At 39.4% G+C, this 13,610-nt stretch overlaps 1 protein-coding gene across 9 annotated transcripts in view; it reads right to left on the bottom strand.

Annotated features, from left to right (window-relative positions):
* The window catches only part of LOC107868094 (protease Do-like 7), a 53,950-nt gene continuing 40,340 nt past the window's right edge, over positions 1–13,610 (bottom strand). For 6 of the 9 annotated variants that reach the window (XM_047411819.1, XM_016714665.2, XM_016714669.2 and 3 more), the window contains 13 exons: positions 10,117–10,197; positions 8,496–8,545; positions 8,179–8,344; positions 5,416–5,916; positions 4,050–4,232; positions 3,865–3,970; positions 2,839–3,009; positions 2,643–2,722; positions 2,340–2,567; positions 1,318–1,533; positions 1,006–1,163; positions 573–684; positions 1–351 (listed from right to left, as the gene is read on the bottom strand). In XM_047411819.1, coding sequence (XP_047267775.1) covers positions 175–351; positions 573–684; positions 1,006–1,163; positions 1,318–1,533; positions 2,340–2,567; positions 2,643–2,722; positions 2,839–3,009; positions 3,865–3,970; positions 4,050–4,232; positions 5,416–5,916; positions 8,179–8,344; positions 8,496–8,545; positions 10,117–10,197 — 2,229 coding nt within the window. In that variant the 3' untranslated portion in view covers positions 1–174. Of the gene's footprint in view, positions 352–572; positions 685–1,005; positions 1,164–1,317; positions 1,534–1,607; positions 1,690–2,339; positions 2,568–2,642; positions 2,723–2,838; positions 3,010–3,864; positions 3,971–4,049; positions 4,233–5,415; positions 5,917–8,178; positions 8,345–8,495; positions 8,546–10,116; positions 10,198–13,610 lie in introns of those variants that run through there. The other 3 variants (XM_047411821.1, XM_016714667.2, XR_007054938.1) reach the window with 2 other exon arrangements.

Raw genomic sequence — 13,610 nt, 5'->3', positions numbered from 1 at the left:
TACGCATACAAAAGTTTTTTTATTCTATAAATGGATCAAATATTTTGTTATTTAACAACATATAGTCCTCACAATAATATACCTTCAGTTCATTAAGATTCTCGTACGACACATAACTTCATATACCAACTACCGAGTAGGGTAAATGCTTTATAAACAATCAGGTGAGACAATTCACAGAACACTAGAATCCAATGATTTGATTACTTTGCGTCTCCACATTGCAGTTTCAGGATCAAACCTGAGTTCCCATGTTGGCCAGTAGTGTAAATCTTGCTTCAATGTGAGCACTCGAGGCTTTCCATTCAGGTGGACAGATCGTACGCGAACAAACTCTCCATGCTCTATTGCCTGTAAGGCTCAATCAAGTAGGTGTTGAAGCCAGGATGTCGAAGCAAAGTTCGACATAGAAATAATTTGTTAACTGAGAACCATTAACAAAGCTTTGCTAGAACCACGTTAGAAAAGAGATGTACCTCTAGTTCAATTCTTAAAATTATTCTTAAGTACCAATGATTCATCTTCACACATAATAAGATCTTGCCAAGTTCCTCGATAAAGAAAAGGCATACCTTAGTCACATCAACAAAAGCATCCAAGTTAGGTGTTGGTTTCCCGTTGACTTCAACTATCCATTGAAGAGCAAAGAGACCATGACGATGTGCAGGACTCCCGTGACACCACCTGAGAAATAGGCATTAGCCTTTGTGACAAAATAGTTGGCAAAGAAAACTAACAATTGTGCAATCAGGTCAGCCAAATCAAACAAAGCTACTTACTACTTGCTGACTCGAGATTACACACGCTAAAATATAGCAGATTTTAGAAAATGTGTAATGTCACTATTACGTGGCAAAAATAATGGAAATTTAAGGAGCTATTGAGAAGCAAATGTCACTATTACGTGGCAAAAATAATGGAAACTTAAGGAGCTATTGAGAAGCAAATGGATCAGAAGCCCTCCTATCATCTTTCATTTGTTAAAACATTCTAGCATCTCCTCACCTTGCCACATATACTCCATGACCTTCTTCAGGCAGAAACCCAAGTGCACGTACGGCTGGATAAGGTTCTTGGAGAATACCGCCACACCAATTTATTGCTCGTTTGGCTCCATTTCCATCCCTCACATCCGTTCCCACAAGTAGTTCAATTTCATTTCCCTGAGAAACCATGAGCAACAAATGAAAAATCTAAGGGATGTCTGAACTCTTGTACTTGCATGACGTAAACAGATAGTGAAAATAATGAATTCTTATTGATTAAATAAGTGAAATTGAAAGAAGTAAAGCTAATGTCAAATAAATTCTTGCTAACCCGACGGACAATTGTCAAGTCTAGTTTTCCATCATCGTTCCTGGAATGGTCTAACAATTGGCATGCATCTTCAATGTCACGAAAGCATGTTACTAGCTTTTTATTAATTGCTAAGATCATATCCCCTTGTTCCAACAAGTTTTCAGCTTTTGAGCCAGCGAAGCAACCTTTGACTTGCAAAACTTGGCGTCTCAGAGGATCCTTCTTCACGAGGGCCTAAATGAGATATGTCAACTATTAAAAAAGGCCCATTCCCAATAAACATTTATACAATTGATGCTATTATTTACCAGTTTCAAGCCTCAGCTCAATTCTACTCGTGAGTAGGACTTAATCCCTTGGGTGATCACGATTCTATCAAGTAACTATTGCCTGGATGATTAACCAGGTGGCAACGAGATGTCATGATCATATCCAGATCCATAAACACCACATCCAGCTAATTCCAAACAAACTTTACTCATACACTTGTAACATGATACATAGTCACATACACAGATAGACACGTTCCCAATGAAGACCAGGTATGCAGAGTAACCATAGAATTGTTGATCAACTTACAAGTTTGGGTTGTATTCTACTTGAGAATTGCAATTAACCTTTAAGGAGTGAGAACACATCTAACAAGCACATAAAGATTCGAGTTCCTTTTGGATTTCCTTATTGATCAATAACAACTGAAACATATTATCACCCCGTTGTCACGTTCAGTGAGGACACATCTAACAAGCACATTGAAAGCCCTTATCACTCCGCTTAGCCTTATCCCCCCTTTAGGGTTATTTTAGTGATAGGTTCTATAGGAACTGGACGATACTATTTGATCAAATACCTAGCAACCATCTCTTGTGGACCCAGATGTTAAAAAAGAGCTTTAAAGGAAGTAGATTGAATTTCTCTGTCTGAGTTGAAGTAGATTCTTTTATTAGGAAAAAACACATTAAACTCGAGAAAAAGGATAAGAAGAAAACACAAGCACATAAAATGACAGAAAACGAAAACCTCCAGAAGTAGCAGATTACCTGGATCCATGCATCACTTAGTCCAAAACTCCGAGCTTTAGAAAGCAAAGTAGGGTAAAGTTCAACTTCTAATATTCTTATGCACGGCATAGGTCTTCGTAAACCATTTATAAGACGAGGTGGTCCCTCAGTGCCAGAAGTGATCCTGTTAACGAGTTGGCTTATTTTATATATTGGGATACCTCGGACAAATTGGTGCTCTTCTGATGAACTCGAGCCATACTTGAGCTGAAAAGAGTGTACGAAATACTTAAAAAAAGTTTCAATGGTCAATAACTCAGAGAAGCAGTTCAAATTACATACCTGCGTTGAAAAGCTTCCCCATAAAGCTAGAACTCTTCCACGCTCATCAGTCAGCACACCCGAAAAGGTGCTTCCAAAATCTGAAATGTCGCACACAATGGCACCATGAGGAGGTCACAAAATGAGTGCTAACATACAAGAACTATAAGAATCAATACCAAAAAGTATCAGCAAGACCCTTTAGGTTACAACATACCAGTGTCAAGCTCAATGACTTCCATGTTTGTTGCTCTGTATCGCGGAACATCAGAGGATCCAATATTCACAGCAGCAGAAGGGTTAGTCACGATTGATTTCCTGGAGGTTGCCTGCAGGCTTCTACTCAATCCCACTAGAAACACAGAATCTCCACGAAGAAGAGCAGGTTCTGTTGGCAACCAAATATTAATAGTCAAAAACAAGGTGTTCTGCATAGGACATCATTTTTGGGGAACTATAATAACAAGGTAAGCAAGTTAAAGAGGATTTCAAGAAGTCACAACCTTATGTTGAAACTTTTCCAAGGACGGCATCATACTTGTCCAAAGATATTCTTACTTTGGGACGGGGGAAGAAGAAAATGCTGTCTTAAAAATATTTAAATCCATAAAAATGGAATGTGAAACATTCGCATTTTTCTGCAAGAACACATCGGTGTAGTCGGAGACTACATAATTTACGTTCACTTTGGGTAACAAACCATTGATCAAGCAAAGGAAGGGGAAAAAAAATTATAAATAGATATGGTGATCACATCCTGATCAGTAGCTGGATGAAAACTCCCCTCTAGAACGAGGATTCTTCTTCTCTGATTTTTCAAAGAGTAAAATGGCATTTCATTGGTTAAAACAGCACTTGGTAAGTTCTGGGATATTTACAACACCTACAATAGAGAAGGTTAAGAGAAAGAGAGCCAAAGAATAGAAGCAAAATTAGATTTGGTTGACTATTAAATCCTCATTATACGTGTCGAATTTCTAAAGCCTCCAGTATGGTATCAGTGACATTTATATAATCGATTTTACGTCACGAAGAAAATAAAAGCAGACAGTTGAACTTGATCTTCAAACCTCTATTTTTTTTGTGATCCACGTCTTTCCACTAGGTAGTGTATTATGCATGCATAACACATGATAAAGCAACTGAAATACAGAAAAATCACTTTGCTCATACCCTAGCAATAAAATGAATGGGAAGCAGATTTTTTTGAAATAATTTTTTAAAGAAAAGTTTCAACTGTTACCAGGAAGAAGTTCAGCAGCACGAACCACAGAGGCAGCAGCAGCTCCCAAAGCAGTGGGGTCGTATGCAACCAGAGCAAAATTATGGAAAGGGTGGAGGAAGACTACCTGAAAAGGTTACTGAGAGTCTTAACAATATTGGAGGAGAAGTGCCAGGAGATAAATTTGTGTCCCCCTAAAACCTCACCTCGGCAGGGATTTCAATAGGAAAAGCAGCAAATGATAGCATCACATCAGAAACTGGTACTGCACCTGTGTTTTTGTCAACAGCAACCAAGCCCATGGTTTGGGAATGATATACAATTACCCCAGTTCCAAAAAAATGTTGTGAGTGAACACCGTCAAGCATACATGATGAAGGGACATGAACCTGCAATGTTAACATCACAAAAGGCTAAGTTGCTCGGACTCTTCAAAAATGTCTACAGGTGCGTGTCGGATCCTCCAAAAATAGTGTATTGTTGAAGGATCCAACACGGGTGCAGCAACATTTCTGGAGAGTCCGAGCAACTTAGACAATAGGTACTTATCTGAGCAGATGGAAACAGGAATTACCAGGATATTAAATATATCTAGAGAGATACCTCCTACTTGCAGTTGTCATTTTGATATTGATGATTTGTATTACAGATATAACATGAGATCAACACTGGTTACAGCTAACAGATATATCAAGTTTAGACCAACAGTGAGCAAAAGAAATCAGGAGTTTATGATTTTATTTCAGCATGGTCTATGCTCTACAATATTAGATTGAATGCTGAATTAAGTCAAAACTAGTAGTTGCAATAACATAATTTTGCTTTAATATAATTCCCTAAGCATTACAATAGAAGTCCATATAACCATCATTATCACATTCATAACACCTTATGGTTCATAATAAAATTGGAATGTCGGATGTGTCAAGAGAATACTTTCTTTTTTTTTTTTTTGAAGTTAGTGTCAAGAGAATACTTTTTTTTTTTAAACTGGAAATTGTTGTCAAGAGAATACTTTCAACATTTTTTTATTGCAATGGACATGCAGCTATTACAAAGTTTAACATTCAAAGGAGAAGTCCACCACAAGAATCCCCAACTGAAAACAGAATTGGGTTTAACATATATCTTAGTCTGATTAATCTGATTACACATCAAAAACCACCTCAGAGGCATCAAGCAGCAAAGGAGAAAGAAATGGGTAATGAAACCCACCTCCCATGGACCCGAAAGAGATACGGCCAAAACAAAAACAATCCCCTCCATCACTGGGTTTAACTCATGTCATTTTCTTTTTCTTTTCCTTTTTGGGGAAAATTGGGGTGTAACACATTTCTTAGTTAGATTATACAGAAGGACAACCTTTCAGGAACCAAGAAGCTAAGGAGAAAGAAAAACCTAAAAGATCACACATCACTTATTAAATACTGCTTTATTTAATGAAACCCCCACATCCCAGGGACCAAAAAGAGTGACAACGACAGAGAAACTTGAACAATCAAACATTCATGATTTAAAAATATAAAAGTAATTCAATAAAAGTATACAAGTTATTTGAGACCTTAATGTTACCTCAAACATCACAAGACTAGGCTCGATCACACGCTCAGGGACTGATGTAGCTTCTACAGGTACTGCACCTTGATAATCTCTCAGAACTGCATCTTCCACGGATCCAGACTCATCCAATCTTTCTTCTCTCCGCTCATTTAAAGAGCAATCAGTTATTACATTGCCATCTTCAGATGAGTCCTCTTTCAACCTCCTTTTCTTTGTTCCGTTATCAGAATCATCCCGAGTATTTGGTCTCTCAGCAACATGTTCACCACTAATTTCCATACTAGTAACTCCATCGGTGGATTCTTGGATGACTTTTTCAGGTATATAGTCCTTAGGACTGACCTCGCTAGTACAAGATCCGGCGTGATTTTCGATTGGACAAATGCCAGATACCAAAAGTGGGGACTCCTGCTGCAAAGCCAGTTTTGCTGTCCATAAGCCAGAGCTGTCCTCGCGCTTATATATCTGTGGGGGTGCATACCACTCATGGCGATCAATTGTGACCAAGACAGACTGCAGTAAAAATAAGGTTTATTAGGAGGTCATATACTTCCATGCAAGAAGTTATGGGGAAACCAAAAAGACTTTCTGACAAGCTCTATTGAATCATAAAGCACTAAAGCTTGAGCAATGTACATCAAGGTTCAATAACTCCAGTCCCTTCACTCAAGGAGACTGAGGATCCTCACTATGCTTTCCACATTATTTTGACATTTCCCATTTACACCAAAATGCCAAGAATATATATATCTGCATTGCAGTCCAAAAATATTCACTTTTCATTCAAAAACTCTCTGATTTCTTTCCTTCCACATCACCCACTGATACAAGCCAAATGGCCATCTATGCTTTTGAAGACATCATTGGAGGCCAACGCATAAACACTCAAGACTTGGTCACCTCGAGGACACAAAAACATGCATGGAGGACCCATTTTGAGCATGACATAAAGCAAACATGTGTGGAAGATTGCGTGGGGGCTTACCTTTGATGCCAACCCGAGACCACAAGTGTAGTGTTGAAGCATGACCCCACGGTTTTGGAGCATTGAAGAAGCACCCTTCATTAAGGGTATTTTGGGGATTACACATGTTGGAAAGACACTCCATGGCTGCCCCTTTCATTAAGGATATTTTGGCCATTTTTCTATGTAATAAGCTAGCCTATAAATAGTCTTCTATTAGGTCATTTGCTCCTTAGTTTTCGATGATGAATATTTGAGACATTGAAAGTTCTCTCAAAAGAGAGTGTAGTTCTTAGTTTAGGGCTTGGAAAAGCCATCTTTAGTGTAGGGCTTGGAAAAGCCGATATTGTACGTTGCTTAGAAACAGTGGTTGTGAGGTGAAGTTGATTCCCTTAGCGGTCACTGCAAGAAGATTGGTGTTTGTACTTGCGGATTTTTGGGTTCTTGTTCTTCGTAAGTCCTTATGTCATCTTGCCTATCCTTTACTTTTCTTGCGATATTTGTGTTTGTTTCTTGTTCTTGTTCACGGTTTTGTGTGTTGCTGCCGAGGGTGAATTTCCATCTTGTTCTCGGTTGTCTTTGTGTTGTTGGCTGTTTTTGTGTTTCGTGGTCTTTCCGTTATCACCCACCAATACATGCAGATATTGTGTCCCAACTCTTCCTTTTCTACCCACACAGTTCCCTGTTAGACCAGCACAACATTAACTCCTTTACTGTTCTTGGCGTAGACCACTTGACACTGTATAAAACTGAGAAAAAATTGCCACACGTGTTCCCAATGGGCATTGTACAAATATGTAATTGACATCGTCAGCTCCACTCCAGACATTTGACACCTATTGCATAATAATGTCCTTTCTCCTGAAGATTATCTAGAGAGAGAGCAGCTGTGAGTCCAAGTTCAGAAGAAAACATGCTACTTCAATTTGAACTGTGCTTCTCCTAATCTTCTTAAGGACAAAGTGACAGTTCACCATCATAGGAGATCAAGCCCTTATAGCAGGAGTTGACTGTAAAACCTCACTTTTCCATGGCTTCCAAGCTAATAAACCTGGAATATCCACGAATGTACTACTACCATCATCTGTAGCAATAGTGCTATACCACCTAATCCACAATCATTAGAGTTTCTCCTAGAGTTGATTTCCCACCCCTGCTCTGTTTTGTACAGGCCACGGTAGCCTCCGTGTCCTGCACAATTCACCTATTCCCACTTATTACATTTTCTGCAACTACATCTTCAGCGCTCAAGTAATTTATCCCTTCTCCAGATTCAATGATCAAATTCAATTTAAAAAGGGAAGAAAAACCACGGGAACGGAAAAGTGGCCAACCATTATATTTATATGCAATAAAAGAAAATGATTAATAATATCATTGTTGACAAACAGGTGGATATATTATACCTCAGGCCTTATTTCAGAAAATCTGAAACCATTTAGGCAGATAATTGTAAGTTCTACACCAATGCAGTTACAGAGATTTCCTGCCAATACCCCTGACACTGTTGATGAAAACAGTGTTAGACCCACCATTAAGTTTCTTTTTCTTCCCTTTACCCTTTCTGATCAAGAAGAATGTGCCCTTCTATACTGTCAACATCACCCAGATATACCCAATTACAGAACCACACCGAGGCATAGTTTTGCTAACCATACTTCAAACAAATCACCAAGATCAAATTGAAAAAGCAAACAAGCACCAGCATTTGTTCTTATCCGCAAACAGAAGAGACCGATAAGAGAACGCGGAACTATAAATGACGGAAACAAGTTTTTTTACAGATAGCTTGATAGTAGTGCTGCTAATACCTTTTTCTGATGACGTTCCTTGTAGTTTATATACTCCAATGGTACTCTTGCACCCCTAGACAACTTAGATAAAACAGAAATTAAGTCTTCAAGCCTTGATATTCCTTCTCCTGCAAATTTTTTAATGATGGAGTGGCGAGGAACTCCTGCTCTATATAGCATGTATCTACAATTGCAAATAGTAGTCACAGTCAATACAATTTGTTTTACAATCCGGTATCTACAGATTGCACGCACAGGTTTATACTTAAAAATCATGCATTATGAGAATTGAGCCAAACTACATCTAAACATATGGAAAAAGAAAATGCACGAACCCGGGTTCAGCGATATAGACAAGACCACAGTTAAAACGAAAATTTCTAGCCTGCAAAGAAGGAAGACAAAGCCAATGAGCAAAATGGGGCCTTCAAATGCAGATGGAAGATGAGAAAACTACTTAAATATGAACACCAAAAGCAACCAAATGTGCCAAAGAAACAGTGGATCAAATTTAAAGAACTACACTATGCTTCAAATAGAATGTCAACATGATTAATTGCTACAAGGGATGATTTTATTTATTTCTTCAAAATAGAAGCCAGAAATCCAGTCTAGACAAGCCTCATCACTTTCAATGAGAGATACAAAAGCAATCCTTGACTAAAATATCTTAGTTCGCTGTACATTGACAGCCTACTGAAACCATTCAGTGAGAAAAGATGGTTCAAGATGGACCAAAATAACTGAACAAGAGTTCCAATAGGCGTGTAATTTTGGTATCAACTCACAGAAAGCTCCTGAAGTGTTGCAAGGGTAGGAAAGTCATATACAGGAAGAACCTAAGGATTAGCGGCTCCTTTCCTACTTCACCCATCACCACGTGATGTTTGGACCTCATCCTATTATTCATATATCATGTCGACAAAAGTTGCATGTTTGTTCCACTTCTTCACCACAGGTGACCGAGCACCTAGTTGGGTTAGTTATCTCAGGAGGATTTGCTGAAGCTGCTCCACTAAAAAAATACTCAATGAAATGTACTTTATAAATCCTGAACTCCATCTTGAAAAATATACTAAGTTACATTAGTAGCAGGGAGAAAGATTTAAATTCCAATGGGCCCCAGATTGCGGACTAGGATGAACGTATGGAGAACTCCCAAGCTTCACAGTAAAGGTATGAAAAGAAGAATGACTGCACAACTTCTTAAAAATCAGATCATGGACTCAGAGGGCATGGAGTTCCCCAAGCTCCATACTAAAATTATGGACGAAGTATGACACCAAGAAATTCTGGGCTTCTTCTGTTTCTCAATGTGTTGCTCCTCATTTTGCACTCATTTGATTAAGACCTAAATGTGAAACCCACAAATCTAGAACTTTGCTTTGCTTCTAGTGGGCCTACATCACTCCTTACCCTAGTTGATTGGTTCCAAGTAGCACCAGAACTAAAACTTTTACAGTTGACTGGATGCAACAGCTAAATTCCACTTTCAGGCTATGTTGCTCCGTGCTCGAACTCTTCAAAATTATGGACGGTTGAACATTGGATCCTCCAAAATTGGTGCTTTTTTAAGGATCCAAAACGGGTGCGGCAACATTCTTAGAGAGTCCGTGCAACATAACTTTCATGTGCTGCACATAAGTTCTCATTGTCATTCAAAATTAATATGTATGAATTTATTTCACCAAGAAAAAACAACTTAGTTGAAGCTAACATTAAATTAGGATTAAAGGAAATCTTGCATTAACCAGAACAGACTGCTGACTTCTTCCAGAGAAGAAGCCTGTGAGCAAGTCAAGAACAATTTCCCGACTCACATTTGATATAATCCGTCCTACAGAATGACTAATAGGTAGAATGCAGGTAAACTCATGTAAGGGGAGTCTACTGGTAAGGAATGTTTCTTGTTGCATGCACAAGACTGAGGAGGCAATAGTGCAGAATATCACAAACCTGTTGATAAGAAAGGGGATGTATCACAGCACCACTAACTTCCAAGAAGTGGTCAGGAGTAATTGAGTGCAAATCCTGAACCTGAAGTTGCAGCAAGAAAAGAAGTCACATTTGCAGAAGATAAAAAACAAGAAAAAGGACAACCTTATAAGCCAGTCAGTGTAGTTTCATAGCCCTTTCTTAAACCAATTCCTTTCGTATCTATTTTAAGGAATTGAAGTTAGAAAATCTTTTTTATCATTTGGATTAATAGGTTGAGTTAGAAATCAAGCTTAGTGTCATTACAATCATCTATCAGGTAAAATACCCCACCCCACCCGCACCCCCAAAAAACAAAAAATTACATGGAATAAAGAAGCTGCATCTAATCCATGAAATCCTGCAACTTTAAGATGTTGAAAAGGTAATATTTGTTGAAAAGAATCAAAGATAAAGATTTCCATCCTTAAAAGTGATGGAACAGTAGCCCATAAGAAATGTATAACCTTAATTGATAGTTTAGGAAATAAGATACCTACCTATATGACATGCCATCTCAATAGATTCATACGGATACATTCCTACCACTATAAAGGTTATTGTGATATCCATTTGATAGGCAAAAAACTTATAAATTGAGGCAAGTCAATCAAAACACAAATAGAAAAATTTTCGTCACCGGTGCAATTGTTTCAAACTAATCTATATTTTATTTTTGAGAAAAATCATTTTGCTACCAATCGAGCTTTATATTAATCTAGGGATCCATCAAGATTAAATTATATTTTAACATTCAGCTACTCTATTAGACACAGGTGAATAAAGGGAGTTACTTCATGAGTAATTTTCTTTTTCACACAAATCATTCAAAACTAAGTAGTCTCACCTCTATCACATCTAATTCAATTTATTTTTCTACTAAGTTGATTTTTACCTCAATTTATAAGAAATAAAGCCATTAAAGGTATCATCTTTATTTCTAAATAACTACATGTAATGAACTAGCTAAGTAAAGAATTAAATTGGAAGGAGCTGGGAAATTAAAACACATGGACGATCAGGATTAATTGTGAATAAATGAGATCCCATGGTTCAGATGAAGTTAGAGGAAGTTATAACAAACTCAAAGGAGAACTACAGGGTAACTAACTACCGGTAATTTTCTCACCTTCCTCTCTTCTTCTCTCTCCTCTCTCATCACTCTCTCTCTTCTGTTCTTTCTTCCTTCTTCTCACCTCTATTCTAAATCTCAATTGCAGGTCATGTCAATGGAGTCTACAATGTCGTGAACTCGTCTTTTTAATTCCTATTTCATTTAAGTATTTCTCTTGTAATTTCCTTTAAATCAATATAACAGAAAATTGTCCCAAAAAATCTCTTCTTATTTGCTAAGAGTGTTACAAGTGGTATCAAAGACAGCAATCCTACGACCTACTTCCACTATGACTGTCAATGAAGGCACTCGTTTAACAATACTTAATGATAGGGTCACAAAGAATGAGGAAGCCATGGTTAAGCACGGGGAATTGCTCGAACAGTTAGCGGGTAAGATAGGGGAAATGACATCTGCACATGTAACTCTGGCTCGTGATCATACGAAGGTTGCCCAGTCATTAGATCTCATCACGGAGAGACTTACCACCATTGAGATGCACCAGTAACGTGAAACCAGAGAAGGAGGTCAGGGTAATGGACTACTTCCGGTTCTCGACCTTGGGATGCCAGGACTTCGACCACATGGACGAGATCCAGAGCTTGGGAAACAAGCCAATCTAGCTAACAACCAGGTTGGCAATTTCCTATTCCTAAATTAGAATTTTCTTTGTTCGATGGTACTGATCCCAAACTACGGGTCTGAAGGTGAAAAATTCTTTCGAGTTTTTTCATATAAATAAGGAGCAGAAGGTCGAAATTGCAGTAGTGCATCTTATTGGTACAACTGAATCTTCGTACCAATCATATTTTTTTTTGGATGGAGGACTGAATAATTGGGAGGGATTTAGTAGAGAGATATGTGATAGATTTTGGCTTTACCGTTCACCTACGCACTCTCTCTCCAACGCTTCACCTTTAACGTTCCAATCTTAATGTTCACTTCGTCGGACCGGCAGATTCCGGCACCGGCAACAGGTAAGGGGTACTATCTCACTCCCTCATTCTCTCCCCCCAGTTTCTCTCCCCCCCCCCTCTTCAATTCTCCCTATCTTCCCCCCTCTCCCTCCCCTTTTGTCAGTCCCGTCACTACTATCGCTGGCGGGGTTAGGGTTCCACCGACTCGACTTCAGCGCCGGTGTAGGTGTGCATCAGCGGTCAAGCAGGTTGGTACGACGACAACCATCTCCTAAATTCCGCCAAGACACAGTCGACGATCCGACGACACTCCAGCAGCGAACCAGCGGCTTTCTTAGGCGACCTTAATCTGGCAAGCAGCTATCGACATCAAAATTGACGGAACCAGCAGCCCGCAGGCGTACCGGTGACATCTAAACTTTGATTTTAGTCACTTTATACAGCTTAGTTTATTTATATTATTCTGGTTCTCGCTTCTTGTTACTGGTTTCCTTTTCTGTTTCTTGTTTCCTGTTCGTGTGATTAAAGTGGTGATTGGATACTTAGCCTATTGGTGGTTTTCTTTTGTATTATTGTTGTTATTGTTATTGTTGTGTTGTTATAGCTGCTAGGACGATTAGTGTACTTTGTGAGCGCCTTCGCCTACTGTTTTCGTACCGTGGCTTTGTCCGTTTGTTTGTTGGTGAGGGGCTTTGTTTTGGTTTTTGAGTAGTGGCTGGAGGGGTTGATGGTGGACTAGGGTCTGTCCGAGGGGGTTGGGGGTGAGGGCTGTTTTGGGAGGGGGTGAGGAGGGGAGGGCAGGGGTGGGTGTGGGGTATAGGTCGGGTGTTAGGGCAGGTTTGGTGAGGGGTTTTAGAGGTAGGCGAGAGACGAGAGTTGATAGGTTGAGGGTAGGGTCTCGGAACATTGGGACCCTCCAGGGTAAGTCCGTAGAGCTGGTGAAGATTCTTAAGAAGAGGAGGATTAATATTGCGTGTGTTCAGGAGACTACGAGACTAGGTGGGTAGGATCTAAGGCTAAGGATGTGGATGGGTACAAGTTGTGGTACTCAGTGAGTGATGGGCATCGGAATGGAGTGGGCATCTTAGTAGATGAGGAGCTGAGAGGTCAGGTGGTGGAGGTTAAGAGGCAGCGATAGGCTGATGAAGATTAAGTTGGTCATAGGGAGTTTTATGCTGCATGTGTGTAGTGTGCATGCGCCGCAGATAGGCTTGGAAGAGGAGGTGAAAGCGAGATTTTGCGAGGATTTGGACGAGGTGGTGAGAAACGTGCCTAGCTCAGAGAAGATTGTCATAGCAGGGGACTTCAAAGGCCACATTGGGGTATTACTGGGAGGCTACGACAATGTGCATGGAGGTTTTGGTTCCGGTGATAGGAATGGTGAGGGAGCTGCTCTGTTGGATTTTGCGAGGGTTTTGGGCTGGTGGTAGTGAATTCGAGTTTTC

Source organism: Capsicum annuum, chromosome 4 (assembly GCF_002878395.1).
Source record: "Capsicum annuum cultivar UCD-10X-F1 chromosome 4, UCD10Xv1.1, whole genome shotgun sequence".
Taxonomy (NCBI): domain Eukaryota; kingdom Viridiplantae; phylum Streptophyta; class Magnoliopsida; order Solanales; family Solanaceae; genus Capsicum; species Capsicum annuum.
This window is presented reverse-complemented; position numbering and strand designations above follow the sequence as displayed.